Source organism: Microplitis mediator, chromosome 7, assembly GCF_029852145.1.
Source record: "Microplitis mediator isolate UGA2020A chromosome 7, iyMicMedi2.1, whole genome shotgun sequence".
In the NCBI taxonomy this organism is placed as follows: domain Eukaryota; kingdom Metazoa; phylum Arthropoda; class Insecta; order Hymenoptera; family Braconidae; genus Microplitis; species Microplitis mediator.
Window position 1 is genome coordinate 8,573,976 of NC_079975.1, and position 23,852 is coordinate 8,597,827.

General features: G+C 30.8%; 2 protein-coding genes across 13 annotated transcripts in view; one reads left to right on the forward strand and one right to left on the reverse strand.

Annotated features, from left to right (window-relative positions):
* The window catches only part of LOC130672312 (agrin-like), a 448,227-nt gene that overhangs the window by 82,385 nt on the left and 341,990 nt on the right, over positions 1-23,852 (forward strand). For 4 of the 11 annotated variants that reach the window (XM_057476809.1, XM_057476812.1, XM_057476814.1 and 1 more), the window contains exon 1: positions 21,572-22,624. The exons of the other annotated variants lie outside the window; for them this stretch is intronic. The gene's annotated coding sequence lies outside the window, so the exon portion shown is untranslated. Of the gene's footprint in view, positions 1-21,571; positions 22,625-23,852 lie in introns of those variants that run through there. 11 annotated transcript variants of the gene reach the window in all.
* On the reverse strand, positions 13,463-15,899 carry LOC130672316 (uncharacterized). Of its 2 annotated transcripts, none has more exons than XM_057476825.1 (3): positions 14,323-15,899; positions 14,030-14,222; positions 13,463-13,665 (listed from the first exon to the last, which is right to left on the reverse strand). In XM_057476825.1, exons 1-2 carry the CDS (start codon positions 15,778-15,780, stop codon positions 14,157-14,159), a joined length of 1,524 nt encoding a protein of 507 aa, XP_057332808.1. In that variant the 5' UTR covers positions 15,781-15,899; the 3' UTR covers positions 13,463-13,665; positions 14,030-14,156. The 2 variants fall into 2 exon arrangements, with proteins under 2 accessions (XP_057332808.1, XP_057332809.1); XM_057476826.1 differs by having other exon boundaries at positions 14,030-14,240.

Below are 23,852 nucleotides of genomic sequence, written 5' to 3' on the forward strand. Positions count from 1 at the left end.
CAAAAAATTAAAACTTTATAGTTATTTAGTTGACTAATCCCGGGAAAAAAAATTTAGATTTGTTCTGATCAAATTAGGTCAGCTCAGATAAAATTTGATCATAATTTATATTGAACCCAGATCAGAGTAGATCTGATTTGATCTGTTCAGATCAAACTAGATCTGACCAGATATGACATTTTTCTTTAGGGAAAAATAGTCCAGATCTACTCTGATCAAATCTAATCAAGTCAGATCAACCTAGATCAAGTTAGATCTCAACCTAGATCTAGTCAGATCAAAATGGATCAACATTGATTAAGCGATCAATTTATGAAGTAAATATAAATAGATCTAATTCGATCTGTACGGACCAAACCAGATCTGAGCTGCTATAATTTTTTCTCGGGAAAAAAAGTTCAGATCTGTTCTGATCAGATTAGATCTGTACAGATCATAAAGAAATATTTCTTCACATTATATTATAATTATAAGATTAACTAGCTGAATTTTGACACATTCACCTAAATTTTGATAATTCTAAAAAGTCTATCGTAATTAAAATAAATACATTTTTTTGTTTATTCAGCTAATCATTCATTTATTATAGAAAAAATAAACATGATAATAATCTACTATCAATATTATCTATTCTGATAAGAGTAGATCTAATTTGATATAAACAGATCTGGGCAAAATGCAGATCTGTTCAGATCTGAAACACCAGATCTAATTTGATCTGAATAGATCTAAATTTTTTTTCCCAGGAATAGTATTTGCATCTCATGTAATCTATTTCATGTCAGCTTGTTTTGCAATCAAAATTTTATTTTTTAAAATTATCAGTATTAGTTTTTTAGTCTTCATTTACATTTCATCATTTTATATATTTTAGAAATAAGAAAAAGCTGCTGCATAATTTTCAATAGATTATAATATATGAAGAGTCGAATTGCCGGTTTCTTTCAAATTATAATACGTCACCGCTGACGTTTTGGGTTGACTGAATTGGACGGAAAGGGATCGACGAGAGGCGCGATTTCTGACAAATTTATTCGTAGCCTTACCATCCCCTTACGTTTCGTCCGTATACTTCCGACGGCGCACCGGCATGCGGCTATCGATTCCCGTTTGCCATATAGTCGCCCAGTTTCGATATAATCGTGTTACGCCGGAAGGCACGACCTCGCGGGCTTTTCGCTTTTCTCGACTTTCTGCCATTTTTCCATTTTTTTTTTCCTTGGCTTCATTCCTGTTCTCTCTTTGTTTTATACTTCCTTTGGCAGATTAAGAATAAGAGTTAGAAAGACACAAAAAAGGTGCTGTCGAAGAACAATAAATGAGAAGGAAATAAAACAAACGAAAAAATTAAAAGCCTTGGCAAGTATAGCAAAACATTGACTGGAATTTTATATTATCTGCAGGATGAAATAATCAACGATAATATTCAATTTGTGGTCATCTACAAAAAACAAGCAAAGAACTAAATTATGAAAATTAATCTTCATAAATAATTTTGAAACAGAGATTAGCAAATATGTATTTTAAAGTTAATTTACATGACAAAAAATCGTCATTAAAATATTAGTATTTATAGCTCCCGAAATTCGGAATGAAATTAAAAAAGAAAATTAATTCTTTAAATAATTCGTCTGTCCTTCGATTTGACGTTGGATGTTGACTTAAATTATCGATTTATTTATGCGAATTATTTCGTATTGAAACTATCTTTTGAAGTTTTATTTACGTAGACGTAAACAATTTTTTCACAGTACAGGTTTTTCTGTAAAAACTTTCTAGTTGTAAGAGAAAAAGTAAAAAACAACTTGGGATAGTGTTCGAGTAACTCAACTTACTTGTACACTGTTTTTTTTTATTTTTATACTTTAACTTATATAAAAAAAAAAAAAAAAAGATTTAAATTTGTAACGTATGTACTTCCATCAAACAAATTGAAGAATAACTTTATATCCTTATAAAAATTAGTAAATTTTCAATGAAGACCGTAATATTATGCTGATCTATTAATACCTGAAGCTCAACAGATTTTGAAATCAATCAGTCGAATAGTTCTCAAGTTATTTAAAAAATAAACTGAAAAAACTTTTGAAAAATTTCTTTTATTGAATAATTCATCAACTGTTCGATTGGTTTTAGAATTTGATGAGATTATATAACCTTGAAGAGATCTTTTTATTACCACGAAGTTATTTAAATCGGTCAATTTATTTGAGAGTTGAGGAAAACCGAAAATCACTTTATTCTTAATTCGTCTCTGACAACATCTGAAAAATTATTCAGTTTGAATCAATTTTGAAGAATTGGAAAATAATTGTTTACATTTAGATTTATTTTAATTTTAATAGCCGTTGAATTAGTACTAATTAATGGTATTAATTAGTTTATTTCATTGATGATTATGAGTAAAAAAAAGGAGTGAAACAACACCTCTGATATATATTATCATAGTATTTTCCGGCTCTGTGAGCTCAATATTAAAAATTTCGATATGCAAAATAAATATTTTCTAAACTTAAAAATACATAAATAATGTCTGAGTTCATTGAGGTAAAAAAGTTTATGAAGTTTCAGAGTTTGCAGGCTCAACTGGTTCTCACATTTTTTATTTTTTGAATTAAAATAATTTTATTCGTAAATGAAACTCCGAGCACCGAGAAATTTGTTAAAACTTCAGGTATATTTTATCACGTCATGAAAACCTTGATCTACATGTTTTGTGGACAAGAATAAAGAGAGAATTTTTTGAAACAATGTAACCTACAATTTAAATTCAACTTCTAAGAAATACAACAAGAATAAAAACTAACACCTTTTGTTTCACTTTTTGCTCTTTTTTGTTCAAAAAGTACTTAAAATTTATTTTTTGCAACACATTAGAAATGTGCACCATTAAGCGCGGGTAGTAAAGATATCTAATAGCTCAAATTGTGATGTCAGCCGTGTAAAAAATTTATTTTTTAGCTCCATATACTATAGCTAGCGTGCAAAAAATATCAAAGTAAATCATAGAGTCATCTTGTGACAACATCTTTCACCATATTTTAAGTGCCCTTTCTTACCTGCAGTAGATAATCTGCCATCTATAGGCACTCATTGGCGTACGATTCAACATAGTAACCATTACTACACATTATGTCAAATAATGTGTCCTTTGATCAGTAGATGTGTTACTATGCAAAATAGGTATGATGCGAAAAACTCCCCAGACAAATGCGTTCCATTGTCGTTCAACATAGTAACCATTTCTGTGTTGGGCAGGAATTGATGAAATCAGTCACGTGTCTGACTACCGTTTAGTGAGAACTAATTTTGTCAACAGTAGTTAGACATGTGACTGAAAACATTAGTTCCTGCACAACACAGGAATGGTTCCTATGTTGAACGACAATGGAACGCATTTGTCTGGGGAGTTTTTCGCATCTTCACGAAGCGGCTATACCTATTTTACGTAGTGACAAATCTACTGCTCAAAGGAACCTGTATTATCTGGTAAGCGAACGGTGACTGTCAGCACAATAACCAGTCATGTTTTTTAAAAAGTGTGTGACATAGAAATGGTTACTACGTTGAATCGTACTCAGTCGTATGTAAAAACTACCCACCCTTATTATACACCCCTATTATCGAGAACTAGTAATATGCTAAGATCAGTTTCTACATACTTTACGATCATTCTTGTGTAACACAGTAACCACTCCTATCTATTTTTTCCGTGTGCTCAGTTGTCACAAGTCGCGTCTTATACACAATCGCATTCGATGTATAAACTAGTATTTTATCTCATTTCTATACAAATTAAAATGTAAAAGACATTTGTAAATGATAACAATATATCTACATTTATACATGGTCAATTTCGAAGAACAATGAGTAACAGGCAGATCTTAATACTTGACATGTACTTAGTGCAACAAGATCTGAAGGTAGTTGATTCCAAATTAATCAATTAATTAATTGATCGAACAATGTTTGGGATCAGAAAAATAATTATTCGCTTTGGCACCAGTTTTCTCACGATTCTAGAGTGAAATTTATTATATAATTCTCTCCATGAAAGTAAATCGAATAAAAGCAATAAATTATGACAGAAACTATTAAAAAATATATATATATATATAAATAAATAACAAAAGCAATTACTTGTATCAATTCAAAATTACTATTATAGTATAAAAATTATTGTTACATTTAGTTCTTGGTTTTTAAAAAAAAAAAGATTCAAACATTACATTATATTATAGGTTTTTGTAACTTTATCATTAAAATAAAAACGATTTTTCAAAGTTTCTGATACTTTTATTTTCACCATTTCAACGCTTTACATTTTAAAAATTTCTCTAAATGTGAGGAAAAGCTCCTAAGGGTACTTGCAAGTTAAAGACTGAAAGAGATTTACGGAATAGAAGGGTAGCGAAATAACCTAAAAAAGGAATAAAAAAAGTTTAGCTGATCCGGAGGAAAAAAATGAAGAACGACCAAGACAATACTTTTATGGGTGAAAAATTCTTCTTTTTTGGGTAGTGGTAGCTTGGCTTGCCATTCTAAGTTACTGCTGGTGATTCGTCAGGACAAAATGCCGCTCGTTGAAGCGAAAGACTTTCAAAGAATAAACCATTCTCAAAATACGGGTGGTAAAATATTGGTAGACGAACAACAAATGATAGACGAGAAATACAATGAAAGGTAAAATTGCATAGAAGGTGATAATACACGTAAAAAAAGGCTGGGGTTGAATTTACCACACTAAATTAGTAAGAATTGAACTACTTTGTGGTCATCGTATCGACAAATGGAGTAGCATAATTGACACTGTATAAGATTAATCTCTACTTTAGTAGTTCTATTTACTATTCGACTGGGGTAAAAATTTGTAAGCTCAGTAACTACTCAATGTAGTATGGAAATCTCATCCTGTGGCTTCTTTAACCACACAATTTTATAAGAACTTGTAAGTACTACTATTTTTGGAGTACACAATATCACATAATTTGTACAATCTACTCCAATGTGGAGTAAAATAACTGACAAACGAAAAAAATAGCGCCACCTTCAACTTTTTTACCCCACTGTGTGGTTGTACTAGCTCCACAATTGTAGTTATAATTACTACATCTTTAAATTTGTGGATTATAACCTTTAAAATTAGGTGCTTGTATTTTATATCAACAAAAATTAAATACTCAATGAAACTATGTTAGTAATACAAGAATTAATTTGTCATAAAGATAATTTCAAATGAAAAATAAATATGACGTATAGAAAAAAAAATCTACTTCAAAACTTTTATGCGTGTGACATTTGGAATTATCTATTGACAAATCCATTTTAATATATTCCAAAACTCTTTGTGCGAACAATATGATATAAATTTAAAAATTTTTATAACTTTCTAAATACCATGAAAAATAATAAATGTCAATTAATATATATTTAATAAATAAATTAAGGATGAAAAATTAGAAACTATGATGTGTAGTAAAAACCACAGCTGTCATTTACCAAGGAGTTGTTTTAACCAACGACGGTAGTAGATGTTACTACAGTTTGTGTACCACAATAGACTAGTTGTCATTACTAAATGTGTAGTGATCCTATATATTACTAAGTAGGGTGTACCATTTTAGGGCAACTTTTTTTATTCAACGCACTAACAGCTTCTATACTTGCAGGAAGGTAAAATAAGATGCCTGTTAAAATTAGAGCCCTTAATATTAATATTAACAGGTGTCTCATCGCGATTTTCTATTTCCCATTTAAATATCCCGTACGAAAAAAATATATATCCGGGATATATACGGGCAAAACTAAACATATATGTCTCATATATGCGGCATATATTCAGATTTGCCCGAATACATACGGATATATACTTTTTCCTTGCGGGTTACATGGGAAAAAAGAAATTGTAAGTTTGGAATTTTATGCCTCGGCAATGGCTCATTGTCCAGATAAGTTAAGGCGTCTTATTTCACCTTCCTGCAAGTATAGAAGCTGTTAGTGCGTTAAAAAAAAGGCCCTAAAATGGCACACCTTGCTAGTCAGTGTAGTATATGTATCCCCGATTGTGGTAAATTCAACTAAACCTTTTTTACGTCTACAACATTACTAAAAGAGTTGTAAATAGCTAGAGTTGAGGAATAGCTAAGCAGATTATTTGATTGTGTAATCTAATAATAGAAGGTAGGAATGCTTGAATGGTAATTAAGAAAGCGTCCATGCACAATTAATCGATAACGCCGGTTAACGCGTCGATATACTCGAGTAATGAGCGTATCATGCTACTATGGAATCTGAGTGGCAGCCAACATTGGTTACTGGAGTAAAGCTTATACGCTCTCTCCTCTAAGTCCGTTATCAACAAGATCCAGCCCTTGAGAGGTTGATTTGCTGTTAACTATTGTCTAATATTGCTACTGCTGCTACTGCTGCTTCCGTTTGATTAAAATCATCCTCTTTATTGCAATCACTTTATTACAAATGCTTTATCACTATTGTGTACTAATAAATAGTACTTGATTAATTTATCTTCTTCGATTAATTCTTTTGTTTATTGTCCAGTAAATTGTCCCCAAAGCATTTTATTTTTATTCGTTTAAAATCAAACTCCAGATATAGAGTGAAAAATACTCAATCGATGGTGTTGACATTTACGCTGATGAACAAAAATAAAAATACAAACTTTTGTTACAAAAAGTTGAAGGACAACTGCAAATTGTCGATTTTAAATTGCTCTGACCAATGGAATATTCATTTCCCACAATAGAAGTTTTATCCCGGTTTTATACTTAGCTTGATCTTGAACTCAAACTCTTCATAACAATTTTATGTATCCGAAATAATTTCTGATTAAGCTAACTGAGGTATTAAAGTTGTGTTTATTTAAACTTTGTTGACCTATTGGAGTTTTATTTTTTCACACTTCGTAGCTTTACTTTGTTAATTCCATTTTCTTTTGTTAACTTCATTTGATGTTGGTTATATTCATATAGAGAAAGGGAGGGGTCAATACGAATCCTCATCCCATGGTTGACCTCTTCTCTGATCTAAATGGTTCATAACAGGTGCAAAGTCACTTATCGGGAAAAATTGAACCCGTGGAAATAATTGACAAATAATTTTTAAATTTAATTTCTATGCATTGTTCTGTTAATCAGATACAAAATAATTCTTCTTCTTTATCTATACAAGAGCCATAAGCACAATCTTTGCAAATGAATCATTGAATCAAACTTTCTGTTATCACGGAATGCAACTCCTCAAAATTTATATTTTTTATCATTTACAAATATTATGCATGAAAATCGGAAACCCACAAACACAGAAAATAAAGAATTTGGAAAATTTTTATTCTTACTTTCGACAAATTACCTTGACGAGCTATGTTTTACTGAACCATTCAGTACCGACAAAATTTTACATTGCAAAAAGTTAATATTTTTTTAAAGGGAACACCACTCCGAGGGTGAGCCAAAAAAACCAACCTATCGAATTTATGTCTTGAAAAGGACCTATTTATCGAAAATAAAATTCTCTTATTGGGCTAAATGTTTAGCTCAATTTTAAAAGGTGTCGGTAACCCTTTGAAATTTCCAATTTAAATAACATGCAAAAAAATTTTTTTTGATTAAAAATATTATAACTTGTGAACCGTGTGAGATAAAAATTCGGCTCTAAAATATTCTTGTATGACATTAAATTTATTAAAAGAAAGTCCTGAGAGTCGAATTTGTGAACTTGATATTTTGTATACTAAGAGGCTATCGAAGTCTAGAGTAAACAGAATCATACAAATTTAAGGCTTCATTAATAAAAATATCAATACTACGAGAAAATTTGTTCTGCATGTAGTGCAATGAAATCACCAACAATATCCACGTTGTAACAAATAATATTTTGTTATCGATCTCAATGAAAGAAAAGTATTTGGAAAATCCAAATAAAGCCTTAAATTTATATGATTCTGTTTACTCTAGACTTTGATAGCCTGTTAGTATACGAAATATCAAGTTTACAAATTCGACTCCCAAGACTTTCTTTTAAGAAATTTAATGCCCTACAAGAATATTCTAGAGCCAAATTTTTATCTCACACGGTTCAAAAGTTATAATATTTTTAATAAAAAAAAATTATTTTGCATGATATTTAAATGGGAAATTTCAAATGGCTACCGACACCTTTTAAAATTGAGCTAAAAATTTTGCCCATTGGGAGAATTTTCTTCTCGATATATAGGTCCTTTTTAAGACGTAAATTCGATGGGTTGGTTTTTTTGGCTCACCCTAACCTCCCCTTCTTAAAAAATTTTGATCCATCAAATAAATTATGGAAAATTTAATTTTTATATAAAAAAATTAATGAAATCTATAAAGGATCCGTGTGATTCCTTCCCTGACTATAGTTTTATTAATGTAATAAAAAAAAACACGTTTGTCACAGCAATATAACTTTGATTAAAGTCATCAATAGTTTTGTTGGTATGGATGAAAATAAAAAAGTTTCAGGCGTTAAAAACTATTCACGTGTAGTCGTTATCAGAACAAACCAAGTTCAAACAATTATTTTTTGTAGTACGTGCCAGAAGGATTGAAACATAAAAATAAAAAAAAGTGTTGCTTGTTTGTTAAGAATAGGGTGAAAAGTGCATGTATACATGTGTGGGTTAAAACGTCAGTATACAGGGTTATGGAGAGGACAAGCGTCGGCCGTCGTCAAAGGTTAATTGCGAAACGTGGAACGGATCGTGCGAGTCACTACCGCATGTACAAGCTCTCATATTACGTTGAAACACTCTTGCCACTGCATCTATGTGACATGTAGTGAACGAAACTTGTTGGACCCTATTGCTTCTCTAAAAACAATCAACTCAATGTTATAACGTAAAGCTTGTATGTTACCACTTCGTGAACATTGTATACTATACCATACCACGCACCTCCATTTGGCCATCGCTGTCGACATCTCGCACCTTGGTATGGTACGTGCGCGAGGTATTCTCAACAATATATAGCTGGGTAAACCTCGATGTCGAGCCCACATCACACACAATTCGCATCCGCAACCGACGCAGTTGATGGTTGCCCATATGCTCGCCTATGTTGCAATACCACTATTTTCATGTCCAACCGTCCACTGATGGTCCTCGTTCCAAGCCAAATCCCAAGGCAGATCCACAACTATGCAAGCTTGCGGATATAGGTCGACTATATTCTCCCTTGATGGCTTCTCGTAGATCTAATTACTAATGAGGCCAATTCAGGATATTTACACAAACCTCGAAGGAAATGCATTTAATTACTTCATTCAAAATAATCAAATCATACTATTGATTATAATTTTTTTAATAGATTGTCATATTTGTCATGCAAGTAACCATCGTGAAAAAATGATCGAATGTCCTCTGCACTGTTACAATATGATAAAGGAACACATTCGTTTACATTCATAAAGCGTTAAATTTTTTTTATTATTTGAAAATATTTGGAATAGAAATAGCTTTTGATTTAAAATGTATGAGAAGCAATGTGGATATAAATATTAATTATAACGATGTAAAAAAAATTTGGTTGCCAAATTTGACTTTACAATATATGGAAAATAGCTGAGCCTATGAGCTAGCCCTAAAGCTTTCCTCTATTTTCGGGATCTCTGTATTTGAAAAGTATCAGTATTTTTGAATTTCTTGAGGTCAAAAAATCTTCGTACAGTTCGAGTTTTTAAATTTTACAGTTTTGTACACCCGGGTTGAAAAATTTGATCTAATTTTAGTCTAACTGGGCTTATTTTAACTATTGGTCTGTATTCGAACTAGATGATCTGTCTCAAATTTGGTACAAAGTTCAAGTTGTTTTTGATCTGAAGACGATCGAAAACAGACTAAAAATAATAGACAGAGAAAGTTTGATTTTGGTCTAGATAAAAACAAAAGAAAGCAAAATACTAAAAGAAAAAAGTCAAATTTTGATCTGAAGGCAACCAAAACCAGACTAAGGAGTGAAAAGTAAAATTGAATAAAAATAACTTAAAATTTTTATTCGATTTAAAACATTAAATTGTTTGATGCGAGCAACAAAAATCGAGAATTACATTAATGCGTTAAATTTTTAAATAACGATGTTTTGAAAACTGAGTGACCGATTATGATGATTCTTGTTGCAATCAATAAGAATTATTAACATAAAAAGATAGCTCAATTTTTAGGGTTTTTTGGTGAGAATTTTGCCATTCAATAAAAATTGCCACAAGTTATTTTCAAAATTTTATTCACGATATTTCGTGAACAGGTGAACTGATTGAAATTGCTTTCTGGCAATCGAAAGCTTCTATCGGGTTTTAGAGTTAGTTAGATTTTAGAACCTATCGATATGATGATGAAATGATTTACAAGATATTCAAAAACAAAACAAAAAAAAAACCTAATTTTTTCGTATTTCATGTATAACTCAGAATTTAATCGACCAATTTATCTTAAATTTGTATCAAATATGACGGCCAACAAGCCCCTTTGAATGGTACAAGACTGATTCGAATCAATCAACTTGTTTGAAAGGTATAACCAGAATAGCTTTCTTGGATCTTAAAATTTTCGCAAAAAATTAAAAACGCAAAACAAAATAAAATTGAATACATCTATAGTAGAATGAATGTTTCAAATTAATTAAATAATTTAACAATGCATCAATTTAAACTACCAGAATCATATTATTATATTAACATTGAATGATGAACGTCGGAAATTTGTGGTGTAGTCTAAAAACAATTTTAGTAGATGAATAATTTATCTAAACAAGCTTATTAGGTCATTAAATTTCAGTCGAATATATTTGTTTCATAATAAAATAGTTTCTGTCAGTCAGATATTCAAATTATTCCAACGTATTTCCTTTATTGATGTGTTTCAGTAAATACTCCATTGAGAATAGGTTGATAGTGACGAAAAAGTCTCATCGAGCTTTGGCTTCGTGGCTATAGCCCATCATGAATCCTTCAAGGTAATTGAATAGGTAATTGAATCGATTCTTATCGAGAGACCACGAGTTTTATGGTGCATGGTCACGGCAAACGTGAGCTCGTTAAGTAGTATCACTCTCTCTTTTTCTTTTTCTTTCGCTTAAAATGCTCTTCATTTTGTTGAACTCTTTGGGCGCCATTGAATAACACAAGTTTGTTGGCAAGAGTTGAAATTGTTCCAAGAATATCCGGTCGTAGTTTCGGAACTGATCGCGGCCGTATGAGTAGATAGGTTACTAGTATGAAGACAAACCAGAGACTCAGACTATATATAGTAGGAATTTCTCATTCTTGTAGACTTCCCCACAACGATCGATAATCCGATAAAGATTATTTTTCAACATAATCACTCTTGAATTAAAACTTCTGCGTGAATAGAATTTTTCCTAGTGTTTCATCGTCCATTTACGAAAATAATCTTCGAATTCCAACGTATCGTAATATCGAATAACTGCTCCAACCTCTGGCATTGTGACCGAACATATTTAGAAATATTGAGTACGGTTTCAAGGATGAGGAATAGAATCTATTCAATAGATAGTTGTTGGTAGTCACGACTATTTTCATGCATAAAATCGTACAAAAAAAATTCAATGACCAGAAATTATTGAAAATCTTTTGTTCGCTCTCAGTAAACTATGCATTTATATTATTTCTCGACTTTCGACTATTTACGCTCGAAATATTGTAGATTCTACAGAAAGTATGAAGAGTAAAACGGGACATAGAAACAAACAGTAAAAAACTAAAATACTGAAAATTTGAATTTTTGTTCCATTTAGCGAAAACGTTGAAAAATAAAATTAATTTCTAAGGATTAAATTAGTCGATATTTATACACTGTAAAACTTCTACAAAAATTTAACACCAGTAAAGAATATTTACACCGGCAGCGGTGTTATATTAACACTGTTTTCGGTGTTGAAATTTAACACCGAAAACTTTAACACCCACACCACCTGGATTTACTTCAGTTTTTAGGTAGATTTCTTTAGAAATCGGACTATTGCAATGGGTCTCACGATCGACTTATCGAAGAATTTTGCCACCATATATCTTATTTTATCTAGTAGAGTCAAAAAATACCATTCACTCAAGAATTTACTCTCTAAACATGAATTAGTGGAAATATCATTAATTACGTTAGTGAAGCAGTATTCGCTTCATAACCAGTGTATTTAAATAACAAATTAGTGAATTCTCACTAATAAATTTAGTACTGCAATTTTCACTAGCAAATTAGTGATTTTCACTACTGAACTAGCGATATTTTCATAATTTCTACAAGTAAAACTGTTCTTCACTTCTTAATTTATGAATTTCACAATTTCACTAGTAACTTTAACTAGCAAATAATTAAATATTTTACTAGATTTAAATATAATTAATAATTATGATGGTGCTATTTTTAAAAATTTTAATAAAAAACTTTTAAAATAAAAAAAAAATAGAAGTACAGAACAATAATATATTTATATGAAGAGTACGTCAATCATAACATCACGGATTTTTTATTTCTTCATCAGTTATTGTTTGGTATCAAAACCAATATACTATTTACACACACGCGATCACATGCGTAGGTCAGCGCAGTGGATAGCATCAAAGACTTTGAATCGGAAAGATGCAGGTTCGAGCCCAGCAGTCACCGGGATTTTTTCATCAATCAAAATCATGTATACTTCCTCTTAGTAATGATTCTAATAGATTAATCACATTTCGGATCTAATTACAAGTGTCTTATGTTTTTTTTCGCAATATGATATTTTTTTTCACCGATGAAATCAGTGGATTCCCATATTCACTTTTCGATTGAGTAGATTCTCATATTCACTTATCAAATCAGTGAATTCCAATATTCACAATATGTCGATCAGCCCAATCGGTCGATTAGTTTGGAAGTTGTGGGTGTTTCAAATTTTCTTTGATTTTCGAAAAATTGAATTTTCTGGCTTTTTATCCTTAAATAACTTTTGAACCGAATATGATAACTTAATTTCGTAAAAAGTATCTCAAGTTTGGACGATTAGCTTCAATTTTCACTGTAATACTTGATTTTTTTAAACATCTTCTCTAACAATTTGATGATATCGAAAATTTCCCGAAAAATAAAAAAACTTACTTTTGCAGCTTAATCTTCTAATAACTTCTAAATGATTAGGCATAACTCATTTCCTTGAAATTCATGTTGAAACTTACAAAATAAGTATTAATTACACTATTGTAGCTTTATTGTATTTACATAAGAAATCTAACTTTCCATTCCGGGTAAGGCCGGATGGCTCTTTTTTTTTTTACAGTTTAACAAGTGTGTTTATTGTGGAACATATAAAGCTTCTTTAACAAGAAAAAAAAAACAGATGTGTAAAGTGTCATAGAATCATTAAAAAACAAATTTCTGTTTAGTCAAGATACATTTAAGGGGTTAGGGGTACTCAGGGGTATGAAAAAATGATGATTTTCAATAATTTTTTTTTTGTAGTTAATTACTTTATTTGACAAAAATAAAAACATAGCTTTATTAGAACACGTTTCGATTTGACTTCACGAAAATTTCAAAAAAAAAAATTAATAATTCAAAAAGTTATCGCTGTTTTTGTAGAGCCCGTTCCTCCCGAAGTCCTTTGCGGTGATCATCATAAGTCCTTGGAGATTCATCTAAAATCAATCGGACAAGAAAAATTAGTTTTATTAATAGATAATCTTGTGCCTGATCGAAGCTTTTTTTTTTTTTTTCGAAATTAACAAAATGGCGGCCTCAGGAAATTTTTTTCAAATTTTCGAGAAAAAAACCGACAGTTTATTGTTAAAAAAAAATCGAAATTTTGAAAAAAAAAAAAAATCCTTCGATCAGGCACGAGTTTTTAATGTATTTCAAAAGTACAATAAATTTTATTGAAATCTACCGAGCAGTTTTTAAGTTACAGTGATCACCAGTTCAGAAAACATAGTTTTGAGAAAAACGCATTTAAAGTTTTGCTATGGATTTATGTCGAATTATAAGAATTATTTAATAACTTACACTGAGTCATCTATTCCTGGACCATATAATAGCTCTTCAGCCGACATAGCAGCTTCCAAAATATCGATTTGCTGGTGCCTACGTTGCAATCGACCTTCTCGGGTGTTATCATTAGCGCGCTTATCTGCTACTTTGATACGTGCAGCATCCATTCTTTCTGCATACCGATGAGAATTAGGCCCACAATTAAGTCCTAGTGTATTCATCAAGACTAATAATGAATTTATACCCTCATTAAATATACACATAGCAACGTATGCAGCTATTTGTACGATGGTAAAACTAGTATTTACCGTTTTTGGGCATATTTTCCATACTAGTTGGTTAAAGCTTTCATTATTATTCTGATTGAATCCACCTACACATCTTGAAAGTAAATTTTCATTACTAAGATCTTCGTATATAGGCTTGATAGCTTTTAAAACATCAGAAGGTAAAGGAGAATAATCGTGAGAAAAGGTATCAAGCTCTCCTCTTGCTTCAGCGCGCTGGTAAGAGCACCAAGATTCTTCGCCTTTTGGACACATATCATGATTCGGTTTTTCATCACTCGAGCCGTAGTGATAAAAGGTTGCCATTATAGCAGATTTCATATTTTCAATAGAATCACAATGCCGGCGTATTGCTAAACCATAGTACACAGTTAGTTTGTCTATTAATTTTCCTGTGAGCTTACCTCGACCACCAAGACCTTTTTGTTTACTCTTCAGCGTACGTAATCGACTCCCCATCCGCTTTTGGACATGCCCTATACATTCCTTTTTATTTACAGTTGTATTTTCGTAAGGATCTGATTTTATAATTCCTGAATAGGTCTTGGAGTCACCATCACCAATATAGTTGGCATACTTAACTCCATATTTAGTTTCAGAATACGAAAACATTTCGACCATCGCATCCACCTCCATTTTCCCAGAAGACCCTTGATGATTAGCAGAACACACATCTTCATGCGATTGATACCATTCCTCGAACTCAACAGTATTTGTTTTTTTTTTCCAATACTCACATAGCTTACAATATGCACTTTTAATGTTTATGTCAAGAATCTTTCCAGTAAAATAGCCAATTATAGAAGAAACTCCAAATGACGATGTATATCCCCGTTTTTGCCAGGTTCCATCTCCCGATACAGTTAGATGATTTATATCTTCATTTTCAGTTGTTGGCATTGCTTGCTTTTCTTCATTCACAGCTTTCGTCATGAAGGTTTCTGCGACGGCTTTACTACAATTCAAAATCTGTTTCAGTAAAATTGTATGCGTAGATTTATCTAAAAAAGACGGCATGTCCATCAGGCCGCAAAACTTGCACAATCCTTCGTATCCTATTCCTAGTATTCTCATTACAAAAATGAAACGTCTGTTTATTTCATAAGAATGCCCAACGAAAGAACAGGAAGGAATATATTCATTTCCACAGTTATTACATGCAACTACAATTTTGAATCCCAGCCCACGTGTACTTGCTGTTTGAAACACTACATTTCCATCACATTTTTTACATTTTATAAGAGCAGAAATTGCAGTGAATACCTGAATAAAATTTATTATTCGAAATTCAGTACTGCTGTCTTCAGGTACATCATCTTCAGTGTTTTGTTTTAATTTTTTAGAAGATGTACTCTGAATACTTTCATCACGTTCGGCTGTTTTCGGATTAAAAACATTCTTTCTTTTGACTGAACGCGACTTATTAATTTTTTCAGAACTCCGAAGTTCTCTTGAAACCTTTCTAGAATCACGTCCCATGGTTAATAATTTAATTCACTTGAGAAATAATTTATCACAAAACTATCGACTGATCAGTGCAACGACTACAGGTATACTGGCAACCAAAAATTATTTTTCAGTTCTTGTACTACCTACAAATTGTGAATATATGTAGAAGGATATATATATATATATATATATATATATATATATATATATATATATATATATAATTATAAATACATTAAAATGGGGAGATATTCATGACAATGAAACCCGAAAGGTCGGTTGCTTGCAGCTGTTTCTAGCTACCTGCTCTCGAATGCCACGTAGCACCCGAGCGTCCTTTGGTCATTGTTAAATAACTCGAAAAGAATTTGTCGGATTCACTTCAAATTTTCACACAATATTTTTAAAATATTATACTTTAAGAAAATGCAAAAAAAAAAAAATCGATTTTTTGAAAATTCTGACTACCCCTAACCCCTTAAGTGAAATCATAAAAATGCATATTTTTTGTGGAGTTTGACAACCTCAAAAGTGTTATATAGATACGCAATTTGAGTTTATATAAAAATGAGAATTTTAAACGTTTCAGAGAAACGATCTCTCATACATTTTTATTTTCTTGTTTTTCTACAATTTTATATGGTTGCGTAAGCTCATGATAGCAAGTAGGTTGAGGTGAAGGAAGAGACAAGGAAGAAGTCGTGAAATTGCGTTGTCACCTTGGTCTTATGCGCTCCATGTTTCGTTTGCACACGAGAAATTCTCTATGATGAAAAAAACAAAAAATAAATGAATTTATACTGATAAAAAAAGAATAAAGGTGCAAGAAAACAGAAAAGTCTTGACATATGATGGACGTTCAGAGATAAAATTAACTGTAAATATAAAATTCAGATACATATTAAATGGTTTTTTTTATCAGTAACTTCTGTGGCATAGGATTTAATAAGTGCGATTAGTTATTAGTTTTATTTCATTAGTTGATGAAAAAAGAACTTTGATAAGATTAATTTATTATTCCAATATTAATAATTAAATGTCACGTGCACATATAAACAAAATTTAAAAACACGGTTTTATATTTTTAAATTTGTACTGTGAGATTGTTATCTAGTGCGAAAATAGAACAAACATTTATTGTGTCACTTTGAAATTAACACTAAATTTATGTTGAAAACTCTATCGACAGTCACGCGAAGCGCCACAAGCATCAGTTACGTCTTAATAGTTTTTAGTTTTGTTGCACTGCTTTTATTAACATAAAATAAATTTTAAAAATTTCATTTTTTTTTTTATTCAGAATTCAATGGATGAAAGAAATTCCCTTATAATTATAAACTATTTCATTGTTAGTATAAATTATTTTGTTGTTCTAATACATTTTTTTGATCATGAAGTTAAGCTAAAAATCGGTCCATGGTATCTAGAAAAGCTCTCTATCGCCTGCATGACTTATTAAATTTTCAAACAAATCGGTCCACTCAATGCAAAAATAAAAATCATTCTCCATTTATTGCTTATTTTTGCTTTTCTTAAAAACTGATTTAGGTTAAAGTCTAAAATTTTCAGGATCTTAATATTTCGATAGTATCTACGTTTTCATATAATATCATTTAAATATTTACAAAAGGCGTTCTTACCCTGCTCATCCCTCTATGGCCTTCGTTTTTCAAATGCAATTAAGCTATCAATTATTTACAACTGATATTTATTATTACGTGACTCTCTTTGTCGATTTTCCACTCTGATAAAAATATTTTTGTCAATAAAAAAATGGGTCAATATTGAATAACAATTTTTATCAATTTTTATAACCTCAAAATAATATATGAATTATATTTATTAAATACCAACGCGTTATGAAAATAAAATGTAAAAGGTAATTTTTTTTTGTGTCACAAGTAATTAAAAAGTATGGAATTTACTTTTCATATTGAACGAATTTCGTTAAAATTTTAATATCAATTTAGTGCTAAAATTCAGTACAAATAGTCTGTGATTAAAAAAAAATCACAAATTTTTATGTCGACAATTTTTAATACACAAACTATGTTGATTTTAGCACAATATTTTTCAATGTGCACTTTTGTATAAATCAGACTGTAAAAAAAAACCGGGGTAAGTCCCGGCGGTATAGGTGTTAAATTTCAACACTGAAAACAATGTTAAAATAACACCGCCATCGGTGTAAATACACGGAAAAAATAGAATATTAAAAATTAATAAATAATACTAAAAAGTGGAATCTATTATCAATAATTAGTACTACAATGTACTTAATGCAAAGTAGTTTACTAATGTTAACATGTTGTTTACCGGTGTCGAAAAAATTTCCCGGTGTTAAAATATTTTTCGGTGTTAAAAATGTTTTACTTTGTGAATATTTTTACTTTCTCGATCACTACAGTTAATTAGTGTTTTTATTAATTAATTAAATTAATAAATTAGTGATTGAAATAGTGGGCGTAAAAATGTGTAATTTTTAAATAAATTACGTACCACATGAATAATTATTCAAATAAGTACGTAAAAAAATTGAAATTTCCTCCAGATAATATTCATTAAATTTTTATGTTTTTATATGTAATACATTTTTTTTCTAATTTCTATACGTGGAATTTTATTCTTACATCGATTGAACACCGCTAAATTACACCGCCTACACCGTTTTTACTTCATTTTAACACTGCACGGTGTTAAATTGAGTCCATTTGAAACACCGCTCTTTTTCAGTGTAGACTGAAAAATAAAGTAATTACTCGCTGTTTATAAAGTTTCATTGAGCTAAAAATATTCTAACCTGTAAGTTTTTAAAAACTTACAATAAATTTTATTACAGTGATAGTCGAAATATCGCCGTTTAATACGATAGACAACCTTGCTTATTAATTAACATTGTAATAGACTGATTAGCATATTATCACAGTAAAGCAGGCATTGTCGGAAGCGCAGTAAGAACGCAGACGACACAAGAGGGTTGTTCAGAAGGGTAAGGAATAGTCGAGAGAGTTAGAAGAGGCGTCGGGGTGAAGAGATGAAGGGGGTTGCGCTGTATCAACGACTTCTTGAAGAGGAACAATGATAGAGAGGAATGAAAACAGAAGACGAGGGAGCTCAGAAGGTAAAGTCAGAGTAAAGGGGACAGTAGACTACTCCACATGGTGGTGAAGGGAGTGACTATAGAAGAAAGCAGAGCTTGAGATATCCTCGTCGTCCCAAAGCATAGCTCGCAGGCACGTTCAACTATTAACCCTCTGAGATTCGTATAGCGCCCAACGAATCAAACAATTCTACGTTATTTCCGTCGCTTCATTGCAAAAGATGCCTAACTGACAACGACAAAACTAACCTGTCTTTAATGCACATTTATTCTTGGAAACGTTCGATAAAACGTTTTATTTTCTCAAAACCCACTATATACATTCGTCACTTTAACAAAATTTTATATCAACTCTTATTGCTTTTCTTGCTGTCATCGTTGTTACTGAAATAGTCTATCTTCTGTTCTTCATTTCAACAAATTATTGTCACTACACTGAATTTATTTCTATTAAATGGAAAACCAATAGAGCAACTCTAAAAGCTCAGTCAAGTCTGTAATTCGTTTGATATAGACACATATATCAGAGTTATAATTTATTACTCTTATCATTTTAAGGTTTCATACTGTTATTAATTATTTATGATCTCCCTTCTTGTTGCAGTCATTAGAAATTTATTTTAATATAAGATTCTTAGTATAGAAAATTATCATTTATGCATACACTTTGCTATAACTGTCTTGTTTTCATAAATTATGATACCGATCTTATGTAATATAATTATTCTAATAAATATTATAACATTTTACTCTCCGGTCGAAAAATTTTATCTGATTTTAGTCTAATTGGACTGTATTTGATCTATTATAAAAATTTTAAGCTCTTTTGGATCTGTTGTTTTAAAACAACACTGATACACGGAAAAAAATGTACAGTTGCTGCAACAGGAGGCAGCCATGTTGCAGCTGCAGGAAAATCCTGTTGCTGCAACATGGCTGCCTCCTATTGCAGCGTGTACCTGAAGATCGGAACGTTTTTCACGTAACGAAAATGAAAATAATTTTTATAATTTGAGTCTAAAGGCGTCTTAAGGGGTAGTTTAAGGTGGCTTGCAATTTTCGGCTGACGTGCGAAACATTTCAGAAATTTAGATCCAGTAGATTTTTTACTTTTCATTTCGTTTTTCTGTTTTCGTTCCGCGAAAAACGTTCCGATCTTCAGGTACATGTTGCAGCAACAGTAAATTTTTTTCCCTGTAGAAGAATTTAGTTGTATTTACTAAATGATTTAGTAACGAACCTTGCAATACTAAATATTTGGTTACAGGTGCCAAATCATTTAGTGAAGCTCATTTATTTCCACCAAATAAATATTTAGTAGTATTTAAGAAATGATTTATTGGGGCACAATAAATCGTTTATTAGGATTAAAGAACTAATTCTTTTAACTTATTTAAGCGCATAACCTAATTGTTTCACTTGAAATGAATTAAAACGATAATAACAAATAATTTTAATTAAAAATACATAGTATTATAAAGAAAATAACCTCATTTTATTATAATTTTTTATTTAAAATAAATAACAAATTTATATTAATATATTTCGTCGAAATATCAATTTCTGACGTCCGAAATATCAAGTAGCTACAAAACAAACATCGAATTCTACGCCACAGTTTTTACGGCATTAAATAAATTAATGTTTTATGACAAATGGACACAGACTAATAATTATAACAAGAGATTCTGTTTTCAATCTAAAAGCGATTAAAATTAGACTAAATATAATACGAAAACAAGTCTAATATTGGCCTGGATAGAAAATAATACAGACAAAAACCGATTAAATTCCCATGTAAAATAAATACGATTCAAAAACCTAAATTAAATTAGACATATTTGAATTTGTCATTTATTTTGAAACAGATCTAATTTTTCAACCCGGGTCTATCTATGGTACAGAGTTACAATATTACGAAACTGTGTATATTAATTGATTTATAGTAGGTTCAATTGATTTAATTTGAGAGCGAATTAAGTTATTTAATGTGATTTTACTTTACTAGATACTTATTGAATAATATAGTCGCACCTGGTCCCTTTATTGGCGTTCACAGAAACTACCGACTTATAAAAGATGCTTGTAGGATAAAATCTATGGACATGTGTCATTAGTAATGTATAATTTAGTTAGCGAACGTAAACCTGAACAATTTACGGTAGTAATTCGATATTGGGTAATATTGGCAATGTAACCCTAGGGATAATAGCGTAGAGAAACTAAAGGGATAGTGGCAAGCCACGTTGTGTGTATCACGATTGTATTGTTATTGTGAGGAGCTCTATAGGTCCTACACGAGAGTGGTGAACAGACAATCATTGTATGCTTGGCAAATTGCGTTTCCGTATAGTGCATGAGATGAGCCTGAAAATAGCTTTCCAATAAAAAAAAACCTTGCGATTATTTCTTCATAGACGTATTTTTCATCGTTATTCGATTGTATACTAGCTATCGCTGGGTGTATTTGTTTTTTTTATTTTATTTTTTCGGCAAAAAGGGATCGACTAGTCTAGTGCGTGGTAAATCTATATCATTGCAAGAGACAGTGCAGTGACTCTATTCTCTTACTGAGCGCGCGGTAGATGCAATCAGCATAGCGCAGGCGCCATTCTTATCCCCCTCGTGGTCGTTGCCAGACTATGGAGGCGGCGAACTCGTTGAACGAAGACGGGTTGAAAATTCGGGCCGAAGTAAGCTTCAGTCGGCCGGTGAACTTGCGTGCCGGGTCTTCACAATCGGTCACCGGAAGTTAACGCGTCCTCCATATAGGCGCTTCCGTCCTTGCGGTAAAGCCCAATCAAGTGTAAAGTGAAATTTTTACCATGGAATTCATTATTTTATTTTTTATTTAATAGCATTTATTATTTTTTTTTACTCCACATTAGTCATATTGTGCTACATGATTCAGTGATTCATTAACAATTCACTCTTAGCAAATTTAAATAATTATTTTACAGTTTTTAGTGTACAATTTACCCAGTAACAATTATTCCAGTTCATTTATCGTAATGTTCTAGGTGTGAAATTAAAATTTAAAGGATCTAACAGTTAAATATATAAATTAAATTAAGATACACCATTAAATATTCAGCGGAATACAATCACTAAAACGTCCGATTATTTGTGTAATTATAAATCAACCCCAATGTTTTCGATTGAGTAGTCAAGGAGTTTGATTACTCAGGCTTTATCATGGCAATTATGCTTAAACAACTGTAATGAATTATCAATTAGAATATACATCAGTGACTTCAACTTTAGTGACTAATAATAGTTTTTTTATAATTTAACGTTGTTTTGGTTTTAAAAATAATTGTGTTAACTAGTATAGAAAAACTTACTGTGCATCAAAAAGTAGTAAATTATTAATTCAAATAGGGATTGAACAATCGCGGAATATAGACTTAGGATTAAAAAAACAGTGATTTTAGTTCGAATTTTAAATTATAAGAATGATAATTAATAGCAAAATTTTGAAAGCGGTTATTTAAAATATTTTTATAGTTAGAAAAGGAAAAAGTGATAAATGACTTGTGTAAAAAATAAGTTGGTTTTTATTTTAAGTAGTATGTGAATAATATGAACAGACATATCTTGTTGATCAGGTGTTGAATGATTTCGTTAATTAGAAAGATAATATTTGAAATTTGAATATAAATTTACTATAAACTGTTAAGAATAAATAGAGAAAATAAAAAACTGGACAAGATGATAGTACAAAGGGATGTTTCCTCAATTAACAAGTACAAAGAAACAGCAATTACCCGATGGGTATGTATATATTTATGCTTTTACTTTATTGGTGCATAAAATTACGCTTAATAGTAAAGAGAGGGTATCATAAATTGTTAGAAATGCTGTAACGGTTTGAATGGTACTTGACATCTTAAATCACTGTAGATAAGTATATTTATAAAGTAACAAAATACTTAGAATCATTTGTTTCCCGGGTAGAAAAGTTGATCTGGTTTAAATCAAATGAAAATTTTAAGTTGTCTAATCAATTTTACTTTTTTATTTGTAATTAATTAATATTTGAAATTTAATTGAGTTTTATTTAAAGACTGTAAAAATTTTGAGTTCGCGGTGTGGTGTGAATGATTTAGTGTTAAAATTTTCAACCCTGCCGGTGTGAAAATTACACAACGCACGGTGTTGAATTTTGGACCGTGTGAATTAGAATGTCCACACCACCAATAATGTAAATATATAAGTTCTGTAAATAAAACTCTCGATTACTTCGACACTAGATATTCAATTTTTATTTTAAAATCTACATCAATAATAATAATTATTTGATCAGTTTTAACTATAGATTATATTATCGGACCATATTTGAGGTAATACCGAACGGTGTGAAAAAAAACACTCATATGGCGTTAAAAAAACACCGCTTACTATTTTACACTAAGAAAATTCCACTCCGTCAATTCACATCGAACATATAAAGTCCTTGGAGACCAGTTTCACACCAAAAATTTTTTATAGTGTATTATACCTTACTTAGACTATTTTCAGGCTTGTTTTCAATAGTTTTTAGTCTGGTTTTCGCTTCTAAATCAAAATCAAAATGTTGTTTTGTAAAATACGTTTTATTCTTTTGTTTCTATCTAAACCGAAATCAGATTTTTTAGCCCGTTTTTGATCGTCTTTAGATCATAAATTTCTTATGCAGGACAGGCTAATTAGTCCAAATACAGTCTACATGGAAAAAAATTTTTGTAACCACAATACAAGATAACTTACGATAACAAATTTCTGCCTTGATATACGGAAAACGAAACATTCGTTATAATTACAATGTTTTTGTAACGCTAGCAAATTGTTTATTGCGTCTAGCAATGGTTTGTAACTGCAACAAAACTTTTGTGTTACAGTAAAAAAAGTGATTTGATAAAATGACAAAGTGAATTTACAGCTGACAAAATTTTTGTACTCATGAGCTAAGATAACTTAGGGCAACAAATGCCGGCTTTGAAATACGATGATATTGTTGCAA

What these genes read in the sequence shown, in the direction of transcription:
- LOC130672316 (XM_057476825.1), bottom strand. Translation starts at nt 15,780, where the DNA reads ATGGGACGTGATTCTAGAAAGGTTTCAAGAGAACTTCGGAGTTCTGAA. An exon ending in GGAAAATATGCCCAAAAACG is followed by an intron (nt 14,223 to 14,322) that starts GTAAATACTAGT and finishes TGAATACACTAG; the next exon opens with GACTTAATTGTGGGCCTAAT.